The following is a 27,797-nucleotide window of genomic DNA, read 5'->3' as shown; positions in this document are numbered from 1 at the left end:
CTGGGGGCTTAGACAAGGCTTGTACTGGTCTTCAAGTTAACTGACAAAATAGCAAGGTGCAATCACCCTGCTCCAGGCAACCTGGCCTTTTGGTCTCAACACCCTTCTCCAGAAAGCCTTGTGGTGCAGGTTTCCACTAGCCGAACCAACACTAAGAATTTTCCTACCACTTCTCCTGACAGGGAATATAAGCAAGTGGGTACCTTTGGTAAATGCCTCTTCTCACTAGCGCTGAGATTGCTCTAGGCCTCCTGTTTGTTGGGCTGTTACTCTCATGCTTCTTGGCACTCTGTAGCACAAGTCATCCCTAGTGAACCAGAAGTCCTTCGCCGGTCCTATTGCAAGGGATCCAAGATGATCGGCCTGTGGCCAAGTTAAAAATTGTTTGTGGCTTGGACACCTCTGACTCCGTTGGATGAGATATAAGTACCAACATAGCTATTCGTTACCATGCATGGATACGAGCGACTAGGTTCTCAGGCAACGTCCAGTCCTCCTTGATGGACATGCTGTTCGATGGGACTCACCTGTCTGGGAACAAGGCTATCTCTGCCATTAAACTCTTCAGGGAGATAAGGGCTTCCGCTCACTCTCTTGGCCTCTCTGTCCAGCCTTGTCACCTGCAAAAATGCAACTATTCCTTTTGTGGCTTTGATCAAAACATCCCTTACTGCCAGCCTGTCCCGTGCCAGCAGGGAACCAAGCAGTTTTGCCGGAGAGGTCGAGGTGCAAAAAAAACCACATTGCTAAGGTCAGCATACTTCCCAGACCTCCACCCCATCCTGTAGCCCAATACACAAAAGCTCTTTAGTGTGCCTTTACAGGACCATAGCTAACTTGTAGGAGGCAGAATCCACTGATTCTATCCAGGTTGGTAAGCAATAACTTTGGACTGGTGGGTACTAAAGATTGCCTGCAAAGGTTATGCCTTTCCCTTACTTTTGTCCACCATCCACCCAGCAACAGACAGAGGTCCATCTCTCCAACTTGCAGGAGGAAGTGCAAGTCATTTTAGCCAAATGGGGTTGTCAAGTGGGTGCCTGCGTCACAAGTAGACTGTAGTTGTTATTCCACTGCTTTCTGGTGCCCAAGAAGGGGAGAGGTCTTCAGCCTACTCTAGATTTGCGCCCTCTGAATGCCTTTCTCCACAAGGAGAAATTCACAATGCTTACCCTCTCCCAGTTGTTTGCCCTTGATCCTGGAGAGACTGGATGGTGGTGTTAGAAATGCAGGATGCCTGTTTCGACATACCCATCCTGCCGGCCCATCAGCACTATCTGTTGTTTGTGGTGGGCCAGGAGCATTTTCAGTTCACTGTTCTCCCATTTGGTCTCACCAGCGCCCTTCAGGAGTGCACCAAAGTGATGGCAATGACGGCAGTACAACTTACTGGATCCGAGGTGCTAGTCTTTACCTACCCTGTTAAAGGTGGACTCACCTCAGCCAGTCATCAACCACCTCCAGACTTTACTATCAACATGCCAAAGTCACACCTAAATCCTTCTCAGATGCATCCCTTCATCAAAGCCTTTCTGGATATGGTCCGGTTTTGTGCCTATCCCCCTGGGAAAGAGTCCACAACACTCAGGCTGTGATCGCAACCTTTCAACTTCGGTATTGGATTCTAGTTAAGTCAACTCTGATGCTGCTGGGACCGATTGCCTCTTGTACCCTGCTAGTCGAGCATGGTGGGTGGCATAAGCACATTTACAGTGGGATCTGAAATCCCAATGTGCCCAACATTAAGGTGACCTCTCTGACCATGCTCAGATTGTGGAGGAGACTACAAAAGATCTACAGTGGTGGTTACGGGTCTGCCATTGGGTCAATTGTAGACCTCTCTTCCTTCCCCACCAAGAGGTGACAGGGGTGACAGATGTGTCAATTCTGGGCTGGGATGGTCACCTGATAAAGTTTCTTGGGCTGAGGGTCATCTACTTGGCACTGAAAGCCTTTCTGATGTCCATCAAGGGAAGGCTCTTATAGGTGTTCACAGACAACAGCACTGCTGTGTGGTACTGCAACAAACAAGGCAGGTTGGGGCCATGGGCCCTCTGCCAGGAGACTTGGCTCCTTTGGAAATGGCAATGGGTAAAAAGCAGCTTTCGGAAGCCTGTGTGCACATTCTACCAGACCAGGGGCAAAGCTGTTACTACTGCACTGTCTGTCTTTAAACTTCAGCCTTAAACTCAGGATGCAAGTTGGCGTCTTCCATGTATTATTAAAGCATGGTGGCACAATATCATTAACAGACAACACATTTTCCATTGAAATGGCCACTAAATTGGCTCATGCATAGGGTTTCAGGAACAAGGTTGAGCCTATTAAAATCTTTGTTTCCATTACACTTTAGAACTTAGGATATGGTGTCAAACTTTTGTACAGTTCATTTATAGGTATTTAAATGTTAATATGTTCGTTAAATGACATCTACTGTACCTGTGCAAGATTGCCACATAGTTCACTTTACAAAACCATTCAATTCTGCAGTTTGGGAAACTAAGCACCAGTCTCTGTGTTAAAAGAATAAACACCCATTTGCCAGACACTTTTGTCTAACCTTGGGACTCTGTCTTTGAAGCGCAGCTAATGTTACCAGAAAAAAACACAATTTAAAGGCATCTTTATTGCTCGTTCACCTTCTTAAATCTAGCATGGTTAATTTGGCGGCAATGTAGCACTCCGGGCACCCTTACTTCCAGTGCCTATTACAAGGGCCTCCATATAGCTCTGCAGTACCCATTAACCCTCACTCACAGCAGCCAGGCCTGGCTCTTCCAGCACTGAGACCAACACACAGGTCTGCGGCGCCCCTTAGTTCCGACCCACAGCAGCCAGGACCAACTCTCCCGGCGTCTAGACTCTTACAAGGCTTGACAGCACAGCTTATTCCTGACCCACAGCAGCCCGGGCCCTCTCCTCCAGCACAGGGCTACACAAGCACTAAAGTACAACTTATCCCTCACCCACCATAGCCCAGACCTCCTCTTCTAGGACCGAGACTCACACTCTGCTCTTCAGCGTAGCTTAACTCTGACCCACAGCAGCCTAGACATGCTCTTCCAGCACTGGGAACAAAGATGAAGCTCTGCAGCACAGCTTAGTTTTGACCCACAACATCCCAGACATGAACTTCCTTCTTAGAGCCTCACACACCTACTTTTCCAGTCTCGGGAAACACGCTCTGCTCTGCAGCACAACGTAGGCCTGACCCACAGCAGCTCAGCCCTAGTCTATCAGGATTGGGTTCCGCACACACGGTTCAGCATCACAACTTAGTGCTGAGCCTCAGCAGCACTGCAGCACCCCTCAGCCTGACACACAACAGCCCTTCTGTACACTTGTGCAGAATTATCACTCAGTGATAGTCCATTTCATGCAATTACTAAAGTCCCCCCCCCTTTCCGCTTTCTCCAGCACTGAACGGGTTAATGATGGGACGGGTTTCATTATCTATTTTATAGCTATCCCATCTCTCAACTCAAGGTCTCTCAATGGGTTCAGCGGCCATTGTAATAAGATCTAGCGAAGTTCAGAGCAATATCTACAGTGCATCCACTCAAGCACACAGGCAGGCAGGCATGGGCGCGCACACACACACACACACACACACACACACACACCACCACCACCAACTCACTTTTATTTCATTTTAAGCTATTTTATTTGGGATAATAAATCGATCCCTACTGTTTTTAAGGCCTGATCAGCAATACATTCGCACACAGATAGTATAATACCTGTAAATAATGTACACTCAAATACACACATGTAGGCTATTCAAAGTTATGCTAATCTATGCACACATACAATACATACATGAACACATATTCAGACACATTTACAAGTATGACAACAAATAAAGTGCTCACTTGCATATGTATACACACACGCATCCACTCAGACGTATATCTACATGCAAAAAACACAACCACACAGTTTGAAAGTATAAAAGAGGTTCAAAAGAGGTGCCATTGTAGATTAAAAAAAAGACTTTTAACGCAGCTCTGAAGAACGAAGGAAACGGAACAGCCCGAGAGGAGCGTTTCATCTGGCTTCCGCGAGCTAATCACTTGCAAACCATATTCTTCACCCTAATTACAGCCACTTGATTGTCGATCCTCAAGTGAAGTGTGGGAGTTTGTACGGCTAACAATATCATTGAGTCCTCAAATTTCAACATCAAATCCTCTGACCACAACCGCCATCAGCAGTTCATGAGCAACAGGCCTCACAATTCAAGTGGCTGAGGGGCTTCAGCTTGAGCAGTCTAATCAAATCATGACTCCTATAACTACACCTTCAGTCTTTCTCCTCTCAACCTCAAGCAGAGAAAAACAAGGGTGGTTTGTTGCCTTACCACAACACTCTACAGTGATACAATACCAATCACTTAAAGGGCAGCTCCCAAGGGACCCAGAGCTGAGGCAGTTCATCCCACAAAGCAAAATAGTCCTATACGCAGTGCGCAACACCGAAAAGTACTAGAGTGATGGTAAATTAAGATCCTTCCCGCTTTGATGTGAAAGATAGTATGGAGCTCTTATCGCATAGATCCTGCTAGAAGATCATTAGAGTTGGGGTTCAAAGAATGTCGGTCAAAACAGCACAGTTGCTATGGGCAGAAAAAGCTCACCTTACCACTAGAGTGTTTCACAGTGGCAACATAGCATTGCATTGGACATGGCAAAGTAGCTGCTACTGGCCCTGGAAAGCCAAATGAAGGGCCTGACCATCCGCATGTCTTCATCTGAAATGCAAGCAGGCCATTTAGCTCTTCAGCAATGGCCATCCTGTAATGGCGTAGCCCAACCTATCAAAAGACTTCAACTACACACCTCCAGAGCAAGAGGCTAATCCAATGGTAAGAGAAGGGTCAGGATACTTGGGAGGCTCACCTGCAGTAAATGACAATCTGACTCTTCAAGAATCACTTGCCAGACTACAACAACTGCACCAACTAGACCACTCAAAGCACAAATGGTTCCACCAATTGTGGCCTAAAAACAGTGCCCTTAGAAAGCTAACATCTAATCCTGAGGTTGGAGCTTTGTAGACTCTTTCAACAGGCTCACTAAATAGCAGCACCTAGACTGCTCACTAAAAGTAATTGATATGAGGCCTGATGCTGGTATACCATATTTCCTTAACATTGTAAGGGCACAATTGCAGTGAAAAGCACTTATAGGTTACAGCACTGAACAGGTATCCCTGTTAAGACATAACGCCCTCTTATTCACATTGTGCGACAAGCAGGTTCTGCCAATGCAGTGAGAAGCACTCTCCGTTACAGCGCTATACAGATAATCTGGTTACGACCTACTCCTTTATAATGTGCGAAATTCAGCTTTAGCGAAGAATCATTTGTGAACAATAGACTACTTCAATATATCTCTGATTCTGCACCTCTCAAGGCCCTTTGCCACTTGATCATCAGACACTCCAGTAGTCCATCGTTCCCAGTATTTGACTCAAATAAGATCACAAGCCACGCCCAGATGTCCTGCTAAACTGACTAGATTAAGTACCAGTTACTTACCCTCTCCCTTTCTGCCACCAACTTTGTGCAACTGCAACTTCTTTTTAGGTTAGTCAGACAGATATCTCTTCCCCATTTCCACACACACACACACACATACCACAGCTTATCAAATATACTTGAATTCAAATGAGCTGGCTTTCGCTCAAGCTCACTCCACCACTCACACAGCTCCCTTGAATACTACAATGTTTTGTGGTTCACCCCGACATTTAGTAGGACTATGTTATCCTCGATATCACCTCAGTATCTGGTCATGAATCGTAAATTCTTTCCACCCTGTCACTTATCCGTTGTCTCTAATGCCCTATTCAACCTGCTAACAACTTAGTTCCTCTCATTCCAGCACACTGTCCAGCCAGCTTCTAGGCTAATACTTGGTTCTTTTTTCCTGCATGTGGCTCACAGCTCCTTCTACTCTACCGCCTGATACAGCCAGCTTGCAACTCAAGCTCTCCTTCAACAGCGCTCACTCAGCAAGCAAGAGTATCTCAAGGGAAGATCCCTAGTCACTCAATTTCTATGCACACACACCCACCTACAAACTAACCCGAGCGTTCAGGTTGACCCCTCATTATCATCTTTCAACTATTTACCATACATGTCAACATTTTAAATTTAAAAAGTGGGAGTTTTTGAAAATGATATTGGGGGAATGTATTTTCCCTGTTGGCTTCTATCGAAGCAAAGGCAATTTCAGGCAGGAGACAGTTAAAACAAATTTATTTCTGACTTAAGAAATCGTGAGTCTCCTGCTTCAATCGGGTCTGTTGGCATGTACATGATACCCTTGTGAATTCAGCTTCACCACTTACTTCCCAATATCTGTCTACCAAACCACCTCCGAGTCTTTCCCACCATCGTACGCTCTCACAATGTACTTCTGTTTTTATGCAGGGAACACCGATTTTCCCTCAGGAAATTATTTCTTCTGCTTTACTTCCTCACCATTCACCATATTTGGTCTTCCTGTCATGTCTTATTAGATCACATGTCTTTACAAACTCAAGATAACAAGATTCACATAATTTGCGGAGGACCTTGGCAAAGGCTGCCTCCCCAAAGATAAGCCAATCTGGACAACCTGGGAAAAATAAAGCATATAAAGAATAACCTGGGGTGGAAAAGTATCAGCACACTTTGATCAAAGGTATTCTCAATAATGCCAGATCTGCAAATGCTCACATCCTGCAGGTAGGCTCAATCTTTACCTAAATAAACAAGTTTTATTGGATTTTGTCATAAAGCATAGCACAGACAGTAAATCAAAGTAACATCATTACAAAGTAAAATTGAATTTAGTTTAGAAGTAGAGTTTGAAGATTGCCTCCTTGATAGTACAGCACAACGTAGACTTACTATACAAGAGGGAAACATGGCTAAATGAGATCTCCAACACTATTCTTGATTCTCTTGTACCAGAACGATACAAAATATTCAGATCCAATAGAAAAGGCATGATAGAGGGTTGGGTATCTCTGTTATCAGAGACTACTTTAAATGCAGCATCTTATCATCCCTTCATTTGAGAATTTGAAAACAGCAATATCAATAAATCTTTTGCATTCCATTTATTTACACATTATATCCAGACCACTAATAATCACAAAACTTCACAGATCACTTATCCGAACATAGTTTTACCAATCAGATGTGTTCAATTCCCAATATTTCTATAGGAAACTTCAACATTGATTGGGGAGGCACAAATTCCTAAACAACTTAACTATCTACAACTTAGACCAACTGGTGTCACATCAAAAAAGAGGTGGCTGACTTAACCTTCTCAGCATACAAGGGGTATCACATATCACATTGTCAGAAGTTAATTGGTCTGACTATTTTCCATTCATCTTCCAAATCCAGATCTCGGTACGAATCTACTAACTCAGACGGCATTAATTGCTGGGACTATACTGAATCAATGTGCATCAATTATATCAAGTGCGTCAAAATATTTGCCAACATAGTTTCACCAAAAACGAACAACTCCCAGAACCATAAACCATAGAAAACCATAGTTCAATGAAACTCTAAATACCATCAAGAAAGAATTAAGACAGATGGAAAGACAATGGCAGAAAATCTGACAGATTGAAATTGAAACTAATAAAAAACATAAAAATGTATATTTACATTCAAGATGGAATTGTATTAGTGGCTATCCCTACCAGGCCTTTATTTAAAGTTATAAAAGTCAACACCAGAGCCTCCCAGCTGAAATAATACCACATCCAAAGTGAAATACAAAATTTTTCCTCACATTCTTTGGTAACAAAAGTGTAAAACTAAAAACAGAATTCAACATAGAAGGGAAGCAAGACTCATCCGTGATGCCACAACTACACAACATCTGGAATTAATTTCAGAATCTCAAAGCAGAACTGTTGAAGATTCATCAAGACTGTGCATCCCACTTCATACTTCAGAGACATTATACCAACCAAGTTAATTAAAGGATTTTTTTCTTTATTTGCTCCTACATTCTTGTATTTAATCAATACATTCTTATTACTATTACAAGGAATATACCCCAACATTCTCAAAGTAGGATCATGATCACTGATCCTCAAGAAACCGAATGCAAAACCTGAGAAAATGGACAATTGTAGACCTATCATAAAATTTCCCCTACTGGTAAAAATTGTGGCTGTATTGCCTAACAACTAAATGAAGGAAAACTCCCTACGGCCTGTTCCCAATCAGGGTTCCGAGAAGGGCATAGTACTGAAAGAGTCATATTGAATGTAGTAGAAAAATCGTGGACAAAGGAAAAACCTGCCTCCCGGTCTTACAGCAACCTTCGAATGCAATCTGCTTCTTAAATCCATCAAACATTGGATGAGCTTCTGTGATAAGGTGCCCAATTTGTTCAAGCCCTTCCTAAAAGGCATATCACAAATAATGAGAGAAATAGACATCTGTATTTCCACATCCAAGAAAGTAACATGTGGAGTCCCACAAAGATCCACTCTCTCTCCTATTCAACATAAATGTCAAACCATGCAGTGAGCTGCTCAACAACTCAAGTGAGAAGGTTCAGCAATATGCCAATGATACACAGTTATACCTAAATATGACATGAATCAATGACCTCTTCACACTTCAGACCACGCTATGTAGATTACACAATTGGATGGAATCATATTGCCTAAAACTACATCCTCCAAAAACAGAATATTTCTTCATATCCAGAAAATGCAGAAACTACATTAACCCAGCTCTACAAACCTTCACTCAAATCTATTGTTAAATCAAATGGTTTCACGATTGACTGCAGTTTGTCCATGGAGGGCTCCTTGAAAGTGTTTAAGGACAGCTGAGGGTATGAACATTCTGAGGATCTCTGAGAGTATGCGCATGGATTTTAAGGGTATGCTATAGGTATCTGAGGACAAACAATGCACACCTGCTTTTTCCTAAAGAACATACCAGATTATGAGGTCTTAAAACAGACTAAGGGACAGCTGTCTTACATCTATAACCTGGATGGAAGTTTCAAAGAGGAAATATGACAGATTGCTGGTATTTCTTATGAACGTTAAGAGGTTTCTGAGATTATCATGAGGATGTCTTTCTGGACAGTGAGGATGCCTACTGGCTGGCAGAGGGTCTCTGAAGGCCAGCTGGTAATATCTGCAGATATGGCTTAGGATCTCATATGAACATCTGGCAGGATGGATTGATGAGGGGAGGGTGTTTGAAGATTGACCAGGGACTGGCAGAAGTAGCTAATGACCAAATAATGGGGACTGAAATTTGGCTGGCTGAGTGGTACAGTCACTGAGGGTATGCTCAGGATCACTGGTGGTTGGTTCAAGAAAATTGGGGGTGGGTCTGAAGTATTTGAGTTGGCTGGAGTTGTTAAAAAAGACAGTGACCTAGTTAAGGGATTTCTAATGGTTTGCAGATGCTGTCTGATATCAAGCCAAGTGTTTCGTGACGGCCAAATGGGGATATCTGATAAAACGATTTTGGCCACCAATGTTAAAATTACACTTTTGGAAGGTAGGTGAGTGAGTATCATTTGGGATTCTCCAAACCACTTTGAGGATAGACTGAGGTACTTATGGTCTAGATGTGAATGACTGAAGGTGAGCTGAGGATGGGATAGGCTGCAGGTGGTGCCTGAAAACCATTGGAGGGTCTCTGAGACATTCTGAGGTTTTTAAGGGACCACTAGAGGTGTCTATGACCCAACTGAGGATCTTAAAGGTTTTCCTAGGGACGTGTAAGGACCAGCTGGGGTGACTGGGGTACGCTGGTGGTCTCTGAAGGAATGCGGGTAGTTTCCAAAAGTACACCAAAAGTCTCTAGGAGCAGGTCATTGGTGATTCGATAAAAGCTGTGGCTAAATGAGGGCACTGCGAAGGTCACTGACGATTTGCTGAGGGTTTCTGAGAGTCCACTAGGGATGCTTAAGGACAAATTATAAGTATCTAAATTCAGACAGAAGCTCTCAGTGGTTCGTCAGAAGATTTCTATTTGTTTTCTGAAAGTGTCTAAAGCCAGACTAGCAGTCTGTGAGTGATGTCAAAGGACCAAATGGAGGTACCAAAGTGCAGACTGAGGGCCTCTAGTATTATCTATGGACCACCTGTGGGTAGTTGAAGGATGGTGGAGAGCAGACTCAGGATATGCATTGGTCAAATAGGTTCTTAGAATGACTGGTGAGAGTCTCTGAGAGCCTGCTAGTAGTGTCAGATGAATTGTTGAGAGTTCCTGATGGACATCTGCTGGTGTCTAATGAATAACCTTAAGTGTTTAAATGCATATTGAGTGCTAGCTAAGGTATTCTATGTCCAAATGGCGGTGTTTCAATGTCAGATGTGCCTTGCGGTATCTGAGGACATACTGAGCTTCTATAATACCTGGCACAGATTATGTGTTGATGGCCCAGAGGTTTATTAAAGGTGGTTAGAGGTCTCTGAAGTTGGGTAATGTATGTCTGGTGCAAGGCCGAGCGATATCTGAAGCTGTTAACGGTGTGCTAAGTAGAAACAAAAGGTTTCTGCACCAAAATGCCATGGCATATTGAAGGGCCAACTAGCTGTGTCTGATAGAGAGCTAAGTGCCTCTGGTGGTGAGGTGACGGTTTCTGTGGACTAACTGGAGGTGACTGTGAGCCAGCTGGTGGGAGTTGTGGGGATTTATGTGGACCTCTCTGAGGGGAGACTGATTTTTAAGAATCAGCCTGGAGTGTCTGAAACAAGGTGGTTACAATTGGGGCGGGGGGGGTGCTTTTTTGGGGGCTGGGGCGGGACTGTTGACAGTTGGTTCTCTCCTCTCCCAGTACATCTGTTGGCCCCAGATCTTCATTTTTCAGATTCAGAAGGGGATCAAGAGGCTAATGACATGTTTTCTTTAGGTTTGGGTATTTACTGACAAGGCATGTGTCTAAAAGAACACGTTTTTTAAACTGTATCTCTGGGCTGGGCTCTGCTGAAGCCGCAGTGCTGTCAGTTCCACTGTCCACCAGTGGTACTGTGTGGAAGCCCTGCTGCCTGGACGCTCCATAGTTATTCTTCTGAGGTACTTTTGTGCTTTTCACTCGATCGAACACATACTTCACAGTTTGTTTGATAATGGTACATACATTTTAGTAGAGGCCATAGAGAGTACACTTTGTAAATTAGTTGTTTATTGCACTTAAAGCGTTTTCTGAAACTTATAAGCTTGAAAACTGAGTGACCTCGAGTGAAAGCTCAGAGCAGCCGCTCTTTAATACCCATTGGGACTCCTTTCACCGCTATAAACTATTTACAACAGCGTATACATGCAATATTTGTTGTTAGGTCAAAATCCAACTTGCTACATAGTTACAATCTAGGTGTAACACCGTCAGTCCCTACCAGCTATTTTAGCTAAAAGAACTTTGTGTATATTTCACAATGTCAAAAGTGAATTGAAAAGTCCTGGAATGTACTTGCAGGGGACTAACAAGCCTGCACTGAGACCTTGGCGTGGTACTTGGTGGATATTTGTAGGCATCTCTGCATACTTCCTCCATACCTGGGGATGTATCTATTTATGTTTTTGTTGGCTGTGCTTTGCCAAGCAGCTGTGGTCTTATCTGGCAGTTGTGGGACAGAATAGATCTACGTCGCCAGCAGGTACAGTAGTGTTTATTATATTAAGAGAGTCACATTGAGGCATTCTCCCTGTGTTTATGGTGTTATTTTGGATGTACCTGTTAGTTAGAACACAGCTTTATTACTTCTTGTCTTAAGACAGAATGGTAAGGTTGCAAAATGGCATCTCATTTGAATGTGTGTGAGAGTTTAATTTTGATAACTACTTTCACTACATCACTGCCTAATAAAAGCAGAATGTAGAACCTTAAAGGCCAGTCACTAATTGAATAAAACTATGTGATTCAAGGGAATACTATTTGAATTGCTGGCGGTTTAAGATGATAGGTTCAGGTTGCATCCATAAATCACAGCACGGATGCTGCCTAATGTCATCCCACTATGTGGCACCAATTTACAAGAAAACAGCTGAAAGAAACATTGTTTTCTTGAGTGGATGGGGAGCGTTCAAGTAGCAAAACACTGTTCCTGGCAATGTAAACTGATTTATATTTTGTAATCCAGTCCCTCTCATTTAAAGTACACCTTCTTAGTTGTGGTCATACAGAATGTTCTTTGGAACAGATGGCCAGATTATTTTAGAAAACAGGTGGCCAGCTAGTTCTATCTTAATGATACTATTACAGGCTCAACATGTCCTCCCACCTCTTCGTTTCTCATACAGAGGACTATGAAATTAATTTCCACATTAAAGCTTTTCAAATATTTGTAGATGGAAAAAGTTGTAGCAGAGGCGTCCCAGCATGGCTCTGTTTTGATGCTTTGGTGGGGTAATCAATGGTTTTATTCTCTTATGTTTAAGATACACGTTTAAGGTTAATTACTATGCAAAGTCATGTATTGGATATCCTATTTTTACAAACCTTTTGGAAGCAACGCTTCAAGTTGCGGCTCGCTGCACAGTAAAGAGGCTGTGCGCAGCAGTGGGGTTGAACAAAAACATTTAATTTAAAAAAAGAAACCTCTCCTGCTCCGCGCCGCTCCTCTTTCCAGCCACTGCAGGCAGGCACAGGCTCCCAGCCTTCCCTGCGGCCAATCCTGACTCTGCTCAGAGCAGTGTTAGGATTGGCTGGAGCGCCCAGTCAGGACGCTCTCAGGCAGACTGGGAGCCTGTGTCTGCTCTCTCCAGCCCGACAACACAGTGCCGGGTTGGAGAAAGTACAGTGTGCTTGTGTGTTTGGCCGGCCCGAGACAGCCGGCCAAACACTCATGCGCACTGAGGGGAGTGCACAGTCCCCGTCATCCCCCATAGCCCGCCCTTTAACAACGAAACAATAATAAACATAGTTTATTATTGTTTCGTTCTTAAAGGATTGCAGCTGCTGCTGCTCGCGGGGAGGCGACGCCACCGCTGTTTTTTTGTAGCACTGTATGTACACAGCTCACGTTTACAATGGCTGAAATTAGAAAGAATTTAAGGAAAGATCTGTGGGTGTATGGAACTGTCAGTAGAAATAGATTGGTAACACACATGCAGGTGCAGCAGACATAAAGGAAAGCCATGTAAAGAGAAGAGGGGACTGGTTTGATTGGGAAAGATGTGTTGGAAGATAAAACAGAACAGCCATGAACCAGGTGGAGTAAAACAGACCACATCAATGAAGAGACTTTAGAACCTCTATAGAAAAACCTGAAGGTTGTGGGAGATTTTAAAATGTGGACCAAATCATGTGAGTTCAATAACATACCAAAAGTAAAAATGTTGCATTTAGGTAGTCTACTGTAGCATTAGATGTTTCCTGAAGACAATGAAGCAAAAACCAGCAGTAAGTTTGCGGAATCCTACAGCATCCTGCTTTATACTGTGCCATGGCAATTCCATTTGTAGGTTCATTACTGTTCAAAATAATTATTCATTTGAAAAAATCCAAAAGGAACAATTGATAGACAATTTGAGAGATCTCTTTTTCTTTCCAGAGAACGTAGTTGCTTTCATGTGGGGTATATTGTCTGGTGCAGTCTCATAAAGTGAACTCCAGCTCCCAATCTATGTGCTATTTGTATCCTGTTAGGTTAATGATATTAAAAATACACAACCCTCTGTAAATTATTCATTATATTCTGCCATTTTATGATCGCTGTATAATGCTTACATATATGTTTTTGTCACAACATTTAAGTCAACTTCTTTTGAGTACGCTCACCAAGCACCCAGACCACCTTCGTGTCCAACAGCACCAGGACATTTTATGTTATTTGTCTCCCCTCACCAACACTCTGGCATTGCTGGCTACACCCTTGTTTGCTCCATAGTCAAAGGAAGGGTCATTGAGAGGAAGGATTATTCGATATTTTCAGGATGAAGCATTGTTGGTTGTTGGAAAGAAGGACTGTGGGAAGGAAGTATCATTGGTATGAAGAATTTCTGAAATAGAGGTTTGTTGGGAAAGAGCAATGCTAATTGAGGGATTGTTGAAATGTAAAGTTGGGAAAATACATAACAGCTGAAATAACGGCGGGGCTTGAGAATAAAACATTACTGGGACGAAGAATTAATGGGACGAAGGACTGGATAAACAGTAGAACGAATTCAAGTTTCTTGAAATAACATTATTAGGATAAATGATTTTTGTGGGAAAGATCGATCACAAGCAAGATGGTTGGGATGAGCGCATTGCTCATATGAGGAATTGTTGGGAAGAAAAGAGGAAAAAAAGCATGGGCTCCTAGGATTAAACATAAAAAGGCCACCATTGCAAAAAACATCTGTACAATCAAGAAAACGACCATCATTAAGAATAAACGGTCACTGGAATGAGGTGGGTAAGAGGATCATTGTGGCGATGGAGGGCTGGGGCTGATTGCTTGTTGTGGTCAAGGGTTGGACTAACATACTGCTTGTGTCGACAGTTACTGGGTGAAAGATCCTTGCAATGAAGGCTCACTGTCATGAAAGATGTTTGGGATGTAAGAATAATAGGATGAAAAGTAATTCCTTTTTGGGATGGAGAGTCACTTGAATATTTTGTCAGCAGCATTGCAGCTTCTTGTCACACCTCAATATGTAAATAAAATGGAGCACTAGAGGACAGGGTAGGAATACTCTGTGTACTCCTGTCTCCCCATTAGCCGATCACTTCACTGATATTTAACCTTCAACAAATGTCCATTAAAAAAACAAGTTTCTAAGGAAGGTCTGGTCTAATTCATGTTCCCTCTTTTCATAGGGACTGAAACCCATGGACTTCAATGGCTTGGCTGACCCCTACGTCAAACTCCACTTACTGCCGGGGGCATGTAAGGTAAGTGTCAAGGACTTTGCAAGATATGTTCATAGACTGTCTAAGCTTTGTATTAATAGCATTTCAGGTGTATTTTCTGTATGGGCCAAGGAAATTATGCTTGTAATGAATTCACATGAAATGAGCCTGCTTGAAATTTATCGCGTAGAGCTTAATAAATATAACACACCATGAACCAAGACAAGTACTATAAGAAGCAGGATGAATACGATGTGCAATTATTAATATGAAATCATATAAATACAAAGTTGAATAATATGCTAAAATGAAGCCAACTACACCAATATTAATATGGCCTCTGCTGAAAAAATATGACTATTGCTGAATTTAGAGCGCTATTAAAATGAAGATGACACATGTTGAAATTAATTTGACACTCTGATTTGAAGATGGCCCACATTGTAATGATTATGGTACATGTTGCAGTTCATATGACACGCTAAAATTCGTGATCCTCACATTTAAAATAAAATGAACCAAAGTTAAGTGAACCCCAGACAATAAAATAAGTATGACATGTATGGATAATGTCATCATTATCTATGACAGGCTTGCGTCAGGTAGTCAGTTTACTGACATCATAAGTTTACTGTTGGCAGTTTCACAGACCATGCCACAAATTAACTGGAAGTGTATCACAAGCTTACTGGGCACATTAGATCGCCAGTGTCAGCACATCATCAGTTCACTCAAGTAACCACCCTGACGACACGGTCTGCCACCTGGTCAAAATTCTAGTTGCGCTCTTGAAATGTGCAAATTTCAGAATAAGTAAAATGTTCATGTGCCTAATATGTGGTTTGTGCATCAAATTTCTCACAAGACGCTGTTTAATGATAGTGGTTCTCCTGCCAAGGTGGGGAGGTCTGCATCCACTGATAGCAACATTTGAAATACAACTTGCAATATCACCCACATGCATTCAGCTGCAGCTCCAAATACGTAGTAGGGTAATAAGCCAGTGGCTACTTGACTTACCTGTTGATCTGTGCTGAACAATTTGTGTTACATTAAGCATGATTGCTGTAGTAGCTAACATAACAGACAATGGTGCTATTGCTTAGCGTGATTATTTTGAGCTTCACTTGACATTCTCTTTTTTTGATAAATGTTTCGGTTGCACCAAATGTTTAGTAACAATAAAACAGCTACAGGGCCATGGTAGCTCAACAGATATAATAACAGTGGGTAAGGTCTGGTTATATATGTAGTTTGAATATTGAGATACTTGCAAATATTCTAGTTAGCCCGGTGCTGCTGTTTGTGTTGATAGCAGGACAGTGGCATTGGCTCCTGACCTTTGAACAATAAATACAAGTGCAAATAGCATTGACATGTGGACACAAATGTTACCTTTACTGTAGACAATGCCCTTCACTGATCTGTAATGTGGTATGGTAAACTGGCAGCCAAAGGGTTTTTGCTGCAGGGGGTTGGGCCTACTTGTCCCAAGGGCAAAATAACTATGAAAACTTGTTTTCTTTGACCCCAAACAATATGTCCTGGGCGTCAGGTGATATGAATTCCTTACCCCAGGGCACATGAGTAAGGCCACAGTACCATGCCATCTTCATTTACATGTATTTGCAGAGGAATTAGCGCACCCTCTTGGAAACCATCCACGACCCCCCCAGGGGGGAGCGCCCCACAGTTTGGAGACCTCTGAACTAGACAGACTAAAGATGATCCATTACCATGTGGTAAAGTGATCAGTGCGATAAAGTGTTTGAGGTATGTCGGTGCTAATTTGTCAAACAGAGTGTTTGCATATTTGGTTAGTCTGATCAATTGGAACTGTTGCATTAGTCAGACATTTTTCATTATCCAAACTGTGTAGGCATTGTTCTCATGTAAACATTTCAGCAGTGTGGTAAGTCTTTCAAATGACATCATGTTTGTGAACTTGTGTGTAGATCTATTCGTTTGGAATTCTTTGGATTTAATATTCATTAGGTTAAGAGACAGGGTGCATTACACATAACAGTAGTAACATAATTACTATGTGAAGCTGAAAGAACTATGTTGGGATGGGAATGTCCCCTGCATGAGAAACGAGAGTCGTACACCTGCCCTGAGTGCCTGACTTCATGTGAAACTTGTTTCCTAACTTTTAATTTGGCCCTGGTCATCTAGCTCGCCCACGTGCAGAGTCCTAGACCTGTCCATGGTAATGTAAGGTTCCAAAACCATTCTGTGACTTGGAGAGCCACAACACATGTCTCATTGGTCTTGTGTCTGTGCTGTGGATGGTTCACATAAAGCAGTGGGGACAGTATACCATAGTCTGTGAATCATTAGTGTGAGCTCCTTTTCTCTATTGCAGTGAGAGGCGAGCTTACTGTAATTCTTCTCATGTAAAGTTCTACTGCTATGAAATCCAAGGGCAAGATGTACATTTTGTGCATTTTCAAACATTCCAATTAGGAGTTTGCCATTGCATAAACATTTCTGGCAATGTATCAAACCCACTTTAGGAGTCTGTAAAGTTTTACTGGCTCCTAAAATGGGTCTGCAGAAGGATAATGCATCAATATATGGAAATGGGCGTGTTTTGGGTGTCTCTTTTAAATACAAATTCAGTATAAGATCTGTCAATCATTTGTAGAAAGAATTCTGGTCACAAACCATAGAAAGGTTACCAACCCCTGGGAAAAGTCCAGCGTGTTCCCAGGATTAGAGGTGGGCAGTGAGCTCCGCTTCTCTGGGGGGCTACAGAGGGGGTGGCTACAGAGTTTGGCACTCGCTAGCCCCTCCAGCGGATCGAAGTTCACAGCGTGCACACTGCTGCCCAGTTATGGGCCACAGAGCGCAAGTGCAGAGAGTCTGCACTTAAGATGTGACTATAACTGGGCTGCAGTGTGCACTGTCCACCGGCAAGGAGCTGCTGCTGGGGCCAGCTCCGGATTCAGTCCTTCCTCCAGCAGCCCAGGAGCAGGGGGCAGAGGGAGGCAGAGAGCCAGGCCGCTGTGAACAAGGATCCCCTGGAGGACTCAGGTAAGTCCTCATTTTTTTTCTTTTGTGAACAGTGGTGCGCAAGAGGCCTGAAATCTCAGCTTTTGCTCCCTACAGCCCTTGCCTGAATTCAGGCAAAGGGCCATTTTAGGCCTCTTGTGCACCAGCCTACCCAGGTGTCTTGTGCACCAGCCTGACCCGTCTGCAGTGCACATGGAGCGGACCGGTGCACAAGAGGCCTGAAATGACAGCTTACTCTGCCTATGGCCTAGCCCTTTTTCCGGGTGTGCGGCCACGGGTAGGTGCTCCAGCGGGGGCCCCCTCCGTAATTGTGACGACACCCCTTTGGCCAGCATTTTACCTATGATGCCCTATCCTTACTATAGGAGGGTCTATGCCGATTGTGGTTTTTTTTCTTTTTGAGTAGCTGTTCATGTACGTTTTATGTTCCATTTACGCCCAATGTGTGTATTTTCATTTTTTTGGGATTAGCTAAGGTTTTTGTGGTCCTGATGAAACGCCAATTGATCTTTAGGGACATCTGAGGCATGGAAGATGTTGACCTTATAGCTAGGGTGAGAGCCAATGTCCTTTGTGCCCTACATGTTAATAGTTAGAGTATAGGAACATTATTTCTCTTACACTTCCTGTGTTTTCAATCTTGTCTGAGACCCATCATTCACAATAAATTTGTTGCCGGGTAGTTCTCAGGCCAATTTTAATGTTCTAGCTCTCTATTCTTCACAGTAGGTTTGATTTCCCTCCTACTTACCTTCGTGGTGCACACTTTAAAGATCTCTGGCATAGAGCCCCCTTGTAGGGGCCCATCGGGCATTGCAGCGCCAGCCCGATGAGGAGCAGACCCGATGATGAAGCATGACATCCAATGGATGTGTGAGGGTTCTAGCTTCTAAATTTAGAAGTGCCCATGTGTCTCTTTTCTTTTTCTTTTTATTTTTAGGAACAGTGTGCCCAGCTTGATTGTTACCTGTCCTGAATGTGCCTCATCTTGGCAGCGCTAAGCAGGGTCGGGTCGGGCTAACCAGTCCCAACCCTGACTAGTGTTTCAGAGATCGGGCGCATTCAGGACAGGGTGCCACTAGAGCAGGTGACAGTGGCACTTCGCCGCTCACGGAACTCCACTGTCGCGTAATTCCAAGGAGTTTTAAATCAACTCAGCGTAATTCCACGGAGTGGAAATCCGGGAGCTCCGCCCAGGCCTACCCAAGATTAGAAACATCCAGAGAATAGGAAACTATTCTAGAGGTTAAAGCTAGGAACAACTAGTACCATGAACTAGACCCCCCATCTCTCTGTGTTGTTCTTGTGTGAGCCACACTAAGCCTGTTACAGAGCAAGTGCCCCTGTAATGTCCAGGAGAGGCTCAAAAGACTGGCGCTGCTGCCGACATGAGGTAGAGTGAAGCTGTGTTCCCATCAAGTAGGAAACCCCGAACAGTGCAGAGGCTGCAACTCAACTGTTGAAGGTCCATCACTGAAGATAGCTTAGCCTGGAGGCCAACATCTTCAGAATCTGAACCTCTGTCTGCAAATGCAGGCAAGGCAGATACTACCCAATATGTGGGTGGCGTTGCAGCCTGCATAGGAGAGGAGTGTCGGTCATGAGGGAGGGAGCGTGAATCACATTCACCATGTTGCTGCCGCTGTATTAATAACCAACAAGTAAATGCTGAGGTTAGTCTTTACCTGGGACAACAGACTAAATCATGCAGACTGCTGCGCACACCTGATACATATTTTCGCCTGACGGGTAAAAGGCATAGCACTTTGTTGCATTTGACCTGTGAGAGAATTTGACACTATCTGCACCTGTACTTCATTGATAACAAGCCATAATGTGTTTGGGACTGTAGACATATAACCCTGAACCTAGTGGGAGAGAGAACACCACCAGAGGTAGATATAGGCGGCGGTTACCACCATATGGCCGCTCCGCGGTCAAAAGACTGCGGCGGCCATTCTGGCTTTCCCGCTGGGCCGGCGGGCGACCGCCAAAAGAGCACCCGCCGGCCCAGCGGGAAAGGCCCTGCAACAAGGAAGCCGGCTCCGAATGGAGCCGGCGGAGTTGCAGGGGTGCGACGGGTGCAATTGCACCCGTCGCGATTTTCACTGTCTGCTAAGCAGACAGTGAAAATCATGCTGGGGCCCTGTTAGGGGGCCCCTGCACTGCCCATGCCAGTGGCATGGGCAGTGCTGGGGCTCCCAGGGGCCCCATGACACCCGTTCCCGCCATTCTGTTCCTGGCGGTAAAAACCACCAGAAACAGGATGGCGGTAAGGGGGTCAATCAATCAATCAATCAAGAAATTTGTATAGCGCTCTACTCACCCGGAGGGTCTCAAGGCGCTGGGGGAGGGGGGACCGCTACTGCTCGAACAGCCAGGTCTTGAGTTGCTTCCTGAAGGAGAGGTGGTCTTGGGTCAGGCGGAGGTGGATGGGGAGGGAGTTCCAAGTCTTGGCTGCCAGGTAGGAAAAGGATCTTCCTCCCATGGTGGCTTTTCTAATGCGTGGCACGGCGGCGAGGGCATGGCTGGTCGATCGTAGCTGGCGGGTGGGAGTGTAGAAGGTCAGGCGGTTGTTGAGGTACCTGGGGCCCAGGTCGTGGAGGGCCTTGTGTGCGTGGGTGAGGAGACGGAACGTGATTCTCTTGCTGACGGGGAGCCAGTGCAAGTCTCTCAGGTGTCCGGAGATGTGGCTGTGACGGGGGATGTCAAGGATGAGGCGTGCGGAGGCGTTCTGGATGCGTTGGAGTCTTTTCTGTAGTTTGGCCGTGGTTCAGGTGTAGAGGGTGTTACCGTAGTCCAGTCGGCTGGTGACGAGTGCCTGGGTGACCGTCTTCCTGGTTTCGGTGGGGATCCATCGGAAGATCTTTCGGAGCATGCGTAGGATTTTGAAGCATGATGATGAGACGGCGTTGACTTGTCTGGTCATCGAGAGGGAGGAGTCCAGGATGAAGCCCAGGTTGCGTGCGTGGTCCGTTGGTTTGGGTGCGCTGCCCAGGGCAGGGGGCCACCAGGAGTCGTCCCAGGCAGAGGGTGATGATCCAAGGATGAGGACTTCCGTCTTGTCTGAGTTCAGTTTCAGGCGGCTGTTCATCATCCACTCGGCTACGTCTTTCATCCCTTCGTGCAGGTTGGTTCTGGCGGTGGCTGGGTCGTTGGTGAGGGAGAGGATCAGCTGGGTGTCGTCGGCGTAGGAGATGATGTTGAGGTTGTGTTGGCGTGCGATGGCTGCGAGGGGGCTCATGTAGACGTTGAAGAGGGTGGGGCTGAGTGATGATCCTTGTGGTACGCCGCAGCTGACTTCGGTGGCCTCAGATCTGAACGGGGGAGGCGGACTCTCTGGGTTCTTCCGGCGAGGAACGAGATGATCCACTCTAGTGCCTTCTCTTGGATTCCGATGTTGCTGAGGCGCTGCACTAGGGTGCGGTGGCAGACAGTGTCGAACGCTGTGGAGAGGTCCAGGAGGATGAGGGCCGCTGTCTCCTCGTTGTCGAGCAGGGCTCGGATGTCGTCGGTGGCTGCGATGAGGGCGGTCTCGGTGCTGTGGTTGGCTCGGAAGCCGGACTGCGAGTGGTCGAGGGATCCATTAGTCTCGAGGAAGGCGGCTAGCTGTCTGTTGACGGTCTTCTCGATGACTTTGTCAGGAAACGGGAGGAGCGAGATAGGGCGGTAGTTCTTGAGGTCGGTGGGGTCTGCTGATGGTTTCTTCAGGAGGGCGCTGAGTTCGGCATGTTTCCAGCTCTCCGGGAAGGTGGCGGTGTTGAAGGAGCAGTTGATGATGTCCCGGTGATGGGGTGCGATGACTGAGTCGGCTTTGTTGAAGACGTGGTGGGGGCATGGGTCGGTTGGAGAACCGGAATGGATGGTGTTCATCATCTGGATGGTGTCTTCGGTGCTGACCGGGGTCCAGGCGCGGAGGGTGGTGTTGGGGGGCGTCGGTTTGGTGGTTGGGTGCGTGGCTTGTGCGCCGAAGCTGTTGTGTATGTCGGCAATCTTGCGGTGAAAGAACGAGGCGAGTGAGTCGCAGAGGTCTTGTGAGGGAGTGATGTCGTTGTTTCCGGCGCTGGGGTTGGAGAGCTCTTTGACGATGCTGAAGAGTTCCTTGCTGTTGTGTGCGTTGTTGTCTAGTCGTTCTTTGAATGCTGTCTTCTTGGTGGTGTGGATCAGCTGGTGGTGTTTGCGGGAGGCGTGCTCGAGGGCGGTCATGTTGTCTGTGGTCGGGTTTTTTCGCCAGGCTTTCTCGAGGGTGCGGCAGTTCTTCTTGGAGTTCTTGAGGTCGTTGTTGAACCAGGAGGCTTTCTTGCTGTTGGGCCTGGTGGGATGGGTTTTCAGGGGTGCGAGGTTGTCAGCGCAGCTGGTGATCCACTGTGTGAGGTTGTTGGCTGCTTGGTTGGGGTCCGCTGAGCTGGCGGGAGGGTTCTGGCTCAGTGATGTGGAGAGCTGGTCGGTGGTGATCTTGTTCCAGCTCCTGCGGGGAGCCTGTTGTGGGTGGTGGTGAGTCGTGGTTCTTCTGAAGCTGAAGTGGACGCAACTGTGGTCTGTCCAGTGGAGTCCGGTGGAGTGGCTGAAGGAGATGTACTTGCTGGAGGAGAAGACTGGGTCAAGCGTGTGTCCGGCGTAGTGGGTGGGGGTGTTCACCAGTTGCTTGAGTCCGAGGTTGGCGAGGTTGTCCAGCAGGGTGGTGGTGTTGTTGTCGTTGTTGTTCTCCAGGTGGAAGTTGAGGTCCCCTAGGAGGATGTAGTCAGCGGAGGGGAGGGCGTGTGGGCTGATGAAGTCTGCGATGTCTTCGCTGAATTGTGTGCGGGGTCCTGGGGGTCTGTAGATGAGGGTGCCTCTGAGTGTGGTCTTGGGGTCGGTGTGTATCTGGAAGTGGAGATGTTCGGCGGCTGTGAGGGTGTCGTCGGAGTTAGTCGTGATGCGGATGGTGTTCTTGTGGACGATGGCGATGCCTCCTCCTGTCTGGTTGACGCGGTCCCTCCGGGTGATCTTGTATCCGTCCGGGATGGCGATGGCGGGCGCTGAGGAGGCGTTCATCCAGGTTTCTGTGAGGAAGGCGACGTCTGGAGATGGGGTGTCGAGCAGGTTCCAGAGTTCCACGGCGTGTCTGTGGATAGAGCGGGTGTTGAGCAGGATGCACTTCAGGTGGTTGCTGCTGGTGCTTGGCTTGGCGTGTGCGGTCCGTGTCTGAATGCAGAAGAACTTGCAGGATTGGCAGGTGAAGGGCCCGTGGGTGCGTCTAGGGGTGGCTCTGCAGCAGCCGGGGATCCGGCCGGTGTTGATTGCGATGAGAGTGGCGGCGCTGTAGGTCTTGCGGGTGGGCTGGCCTCTGCGGGGGCCAGGGGGTCTGGCGCTGGGCGCATGCCAGGCGCGGACGGGCGCAGACGGGCTTGCCTTAGGCGCGCCTTCGGCGCACCAGCGGCGCGCCCGCTGCGCGGCCTCCATATGAGTGGGAGAGGGAGGGAGGAGCAGCTGGGAGGTGGGAGCGGGGCGGCCAATAGGGTGCGAGGGGGGCGGAGCTACAGGACGCTTGCGCTTGCAGCGCCACCATGGAGATTCAGCCCATGCAAGGGAAATCCGGCGGGAAACCGCCGGATCCCCTTTTCTGACCGCGGCTTTACCGCCGCGGTCAGAATGGGCTGGGAAGCACCGCCAGCCTGTTGGCGGTGCTTCCGTGGTCCCCGGCCCTGGTGGTCTTGGACCGCCAGGGTCGGAATGACCCCCATAGTGCCCTAATGTTAAAGTGAACTTAGGTTACAACGCTGTACGTCTTATCAAATTGTGTGGTACTGATTTCTGCTGCGAGATTAAACATAACTTCTTTAACATAAAAGATGAACACTGGGCTGGTCATTACATTATGGCCCTCATTCTGATTTAGGCGGGCGGCGGTCGCCGCCCGCCAAAATCTGGCCAGCGAAAGACCGCACCGCGGTCAAAATACCGCAGCGGCCATTCCTACTTTCCCGCTGGGCCGGCGGGCTCCCTCCAAAAGAGCGCCCGCCGGCCCAGCGGGAAAGCCCCTGCAACATTGAAGCCGGCTCCGAATGGAGCCGGCGGTGTTGCAGGGGTGCGACGGGTGCAGTTGCACCCGTCGCGATTGTCACTGTCTGCAAAGCAGACCGTGAAAATCCTGCTGGGGCCCTGTTAGGGGGCCCCTGCACTGCCCATGCCAGCGGCATGGGCAGTGCAGGGGCCCCCAGGGGCCCCACGACACCCGTTCCCGCCATCCTGTTTCTGGTAGTGAAAACCAACAGAAACAGGCTGGCGGGAAGGGGGTCGGAATGCCGCCATGGAGGATTCCCCCAGCCGGGGGAAATCCAGCGGGAAACCGCCAGACCCGGCTGGGAGACCACGGCTTTACAGCCGCGGTCAGAATGCCATGTGAAGCACCGCCAGCCTGTTGGCGGTGCTTCCGGCATCATCCACCCTGGCGGTCATAGACCGCCAGGGTTGGAATGAGGGCCTATGTCTCTTATGTTCAACTGTTGACTTATAAGCTGTCTCCTCCCTCACTTTCAGAACACTGAGATTCAAGTGCAGAAAGGGCTATACTTGGCCCAATGTAGCGGCATTAATAGGATGGACGACAGGACACCAAGTGGCAAATAACCTAAATCATCATGTTTGGGGTCCAGTAGCCACTGGCTTCCCTGTCCCGCCACCCCTCACCCAGAACTTTGTCTGACAGCCAATATTCTCTGGTTGAGAGCTGGAAGTTTTGGTGAAAGCTATTTGCAATTTGAACCATAGACTTGGTGCCAAATGTTATTCCACTTCTTTGTCTGGCAAAAGAAAAGTATATAGTAAAACAATGTGAATAAAGTCAGTGCAATAGTATCAACAAAATGTGATTCAAACCTTGGATGACTTACAACTTAGAATAAGAAAAAAGGGAAGTAAAGGAATAGCTGTAACAAGCAGGAGGGTCATCTAAAGAATCTGTTGCAAGACTAATTATTGGTTACAATGGACATTTGAAGGAATGTGGGAGTGGTCAATGTCGACATATCTGAGGAGCATCCTACTAGTAAGCAATGCAAAACATAAACACCCATTCAACATTCTCAACATCCCTATTTACCACAATCTGTTGTAACTGTATACATTCTTGCCATTGATTTACCAATGTAAAATTATATATGAAAGAACGGTTCAACTTTGCCATCAGAAAAACTGTGCTGAAGAAATATTATATTCTATTACTTTTAAACTTACTGCCCCTGGAACATGTTCCTAATTCTAGGGTATTTTTTTACATCTTTTACGATAAATTAACATGTACTCTACCTAGAGGGGAAAAATAGGAAGAATTAGATTTGGAAGCCACCTACGAGACATTAGATGGTAATTGAAGAATAAAGGAATTTGTTGAAACAGGACCTTGTGTAAAAATTACACATTATTATGTTCAATCACTCGTCCATCAGCTACAATTGTACCTGACACACCTTTAAAAGAAAGTGGGAAATAGAAAAAAGTAAACTGAATTGGTGGGTAAACTTGTCATAATACCATTAGCCAACAAAGTTACCTTTGATTCTAAAAATCCTCCAGCCAATAAAATAAATGATGGCCAACATCACAATGTAAACAGAAGCTAAATACTGAACATTACACAGACAGTGGAAATTTATGTTCATATCTCATCATACCTTAATATATCCCAAAATGGCTTCTGTGACATAATATTGAGGTAACAAATATAGCAATACATAAATATCTCAGCAAAAAGATTGAGGATAAAATTATTGCTTTTACATGCTTACTATGGAAATTACAAGGATTTTAACTACAAGAATATTATGGCCAGAAAAATAAAAAAATAAAGCTAGCTATATACATTTCAATTAAAAAAAACAAGTGTTAAACCTTTGTTATAGTTAACAAAACGTTCTGTATTCGTAAAATAGATCAATATTAAAAATTCGTAAGTTAAAGTTATACCTAAACATTTATAATTTACACATCACCTTTAAATTAAGATAACTTGATGTATTCTTTAGATACAACCAAAAGTTAAAGAACAAAAAAAAATACATTTTTAAATGTATACCATTAATTTATAATTTACGCAGCACCTTGAAATTATTATAATTCACAACTCCATACACAGTGTATTCAACTCAGTAGCCACACTATAATAGCTATAACTCTCCACTCTACCATGCACTGTATTCTCATAAAAGATTTGATTTGCAGTGCCATAATTATTTTTGTATTTACTATTATTTTACATGGTATAAGAGAGCTAATATAAAATGCTATGAGCAGAGCATGGAGAAGGCGTGAATTATAGTTAATGTAGTGTGGCTACCGAGTTGAATACACTGCATTTGTAGGTGAGTGTAGAGTGGGATAGCATAGAGTGGAATAGCGTAGAGTGGAGTACAGTGGAGTAATGTAGAGTAGAGTGAAGAAGAGTGGAGTGTGGTACAGTGTAGTGGCATACGGTGGAATAGCGTAGACTGGAATGGCATAGAGGAGAGTGGCAGACAGTGTAGTGGTGTAGAGGGGAGTTTCATAGAGTGGAATACTGTAGGGTGTAGCGGGTAGAGTGAAATGAAGTAGACTATAGTGGCATACAGTGTAATAGCATACTGTGAAGTGATGTATAGTGGAGTGTGGTAGAGTGCAGTGGCAATAGTGGAATAGCATAGAGTGTAATGGCACAAAGTGGAGTGGCATATGTGGTCTAGAATGGAGTGTCGTAAAGTGGAATTGAGTAGAGTGTAGTTGGGTAGAGTGGATTGACGCAGAGTGGAGGGGCCACAATGGGCTAACATAGTATGGAGTGATGTACAGTGTAAAAGCATACAATGGATTGCCATAGAGTGGAGTGGCGCACAGTCCAGTAGTGAGACTGGCTTGGCGTAGAGTAGAGTGGCGTGGAATGGTTTAGCATAGAATGCAGTGGCGCAGAGTGTAGTGGGGTGGAGTACAGTGGCGTAGAGTGTAGTGGCATACAGTGGAGTGGTGTAAAGTGGAATAGCACAGAGTGGAGTGTTGTACAGTGGAGCTGTGTGCAGTGAAATAGTATAGATTATAGATATAGACATATCGACAACGTGTTCATAATTTGGAGAGGGTCATTTGAGGAAGCCTGTGCATTTGTGGATAAAATTAAAATAATACACTCAACTTACATTTCACCAGTAAGATTAGCAAAGAAGAGGTAACATTTTTAGAACTGTGTGTATAAGTGAAGGACAACACATTAGACACCAAAATGCTAATTCTTCTTACTTTTTCTCCCTCTGAATATTAGATCCTGTTATTTATTCAAATTGTCTTTTGTTCTTGCCTCTAAGATCACTCTTTCTGAATACTTCCTTTCCTTGAATATCCTAGCTAAATCATCCTGGGATAGAAACATCTCATTTTTTTTTGCTACAATTTCTTCTCAAACACAAATTCTCCCCATGCAGAACGTTTCTCTTTAATGCAACTGGGTGAAAACTTGGATGGAGAACAGTGTTACTTGCAGTAAGTTTCCTGTGAATTTTGGTTTAAACAGATACATTATTCCTAGGTGCAATTAAAATAGTATTTTTAAATACATATTTTTAGAAAATACTTTGCCAAGTCAAGTTAGAAAGGACATAGTTAGTGCTGCCGAAGGCTCTGTGGATGCTTTGGTGGGGAGGAGGGGGGTAGCGCTGCCACAGCAAAAGAAGAAATCTGTGGGGAGGAAAAAGCAGCCCTCCCTCCCCTCCCCCCTCCCTCAACGGAGAATAACCCCCTCATTGAGAGCATATTTTAAGTGTAAGAGTTCTGACAACATCAGGGCCACCTCCAATATACCCCCCCGTTTCCTCAGGTGCAACTCCAAATGAGACCTTATGGTCTGAATATGAGGAGGGAGAGCAAGCAGACTTGCTCAGGATGAATCTTTCTCCCTCACCTGCGTCCCCCTTAAGTGAGGGGGGCATTAGGCACAGGTATGCCAATGCA

The 27,797-nt window shown here is 45.5% G+C and overlaps 1 protein-coding gene across 1 annotated transcript in view; it reads left to right on the top strand.

Annotated features, from left to right (window-relative positions):
* The window catches only part of DOC2A (double C2 domain alpha), an 846,604-nt gene that overhangs the window by 295,609 nt on the left and 523,198 nt on the right, over window positions 1-27,797 (top strand). Inside the window, exon 4 of the mRNA XM_069244126.1 lies at window positions 14,799-14,873. Within this exon, the coding sequence (XP_069100227.1) occupies window positions 14,799-14,873 (75 nt within the window). The remainder of the gene's footprint in view (window positions 1-14,798; window positions 14,874-27,797) is intronic.

This window comes from Pleurodeles waltl, chromosome 7 (genome assembly GCF_031143425.1).
Source record: "Pleurodeles waltl isolate 20211129_DDA chromosome 7, aPleWal1.hap1.20221129, whole genome shotgun sequence".
NCBI classification, from domain to species: Eukaryota; Metazoa; Chordata; class Amphibia; order Caudata; family Salamandridae; genus Pleurodeles; species Pleurodeles waltl.
The sequence above is the reverse complement of the archived record's forward strand: the minus strand, read 5'-3'. Positions and strand labels throughout refer to the sequence as shown.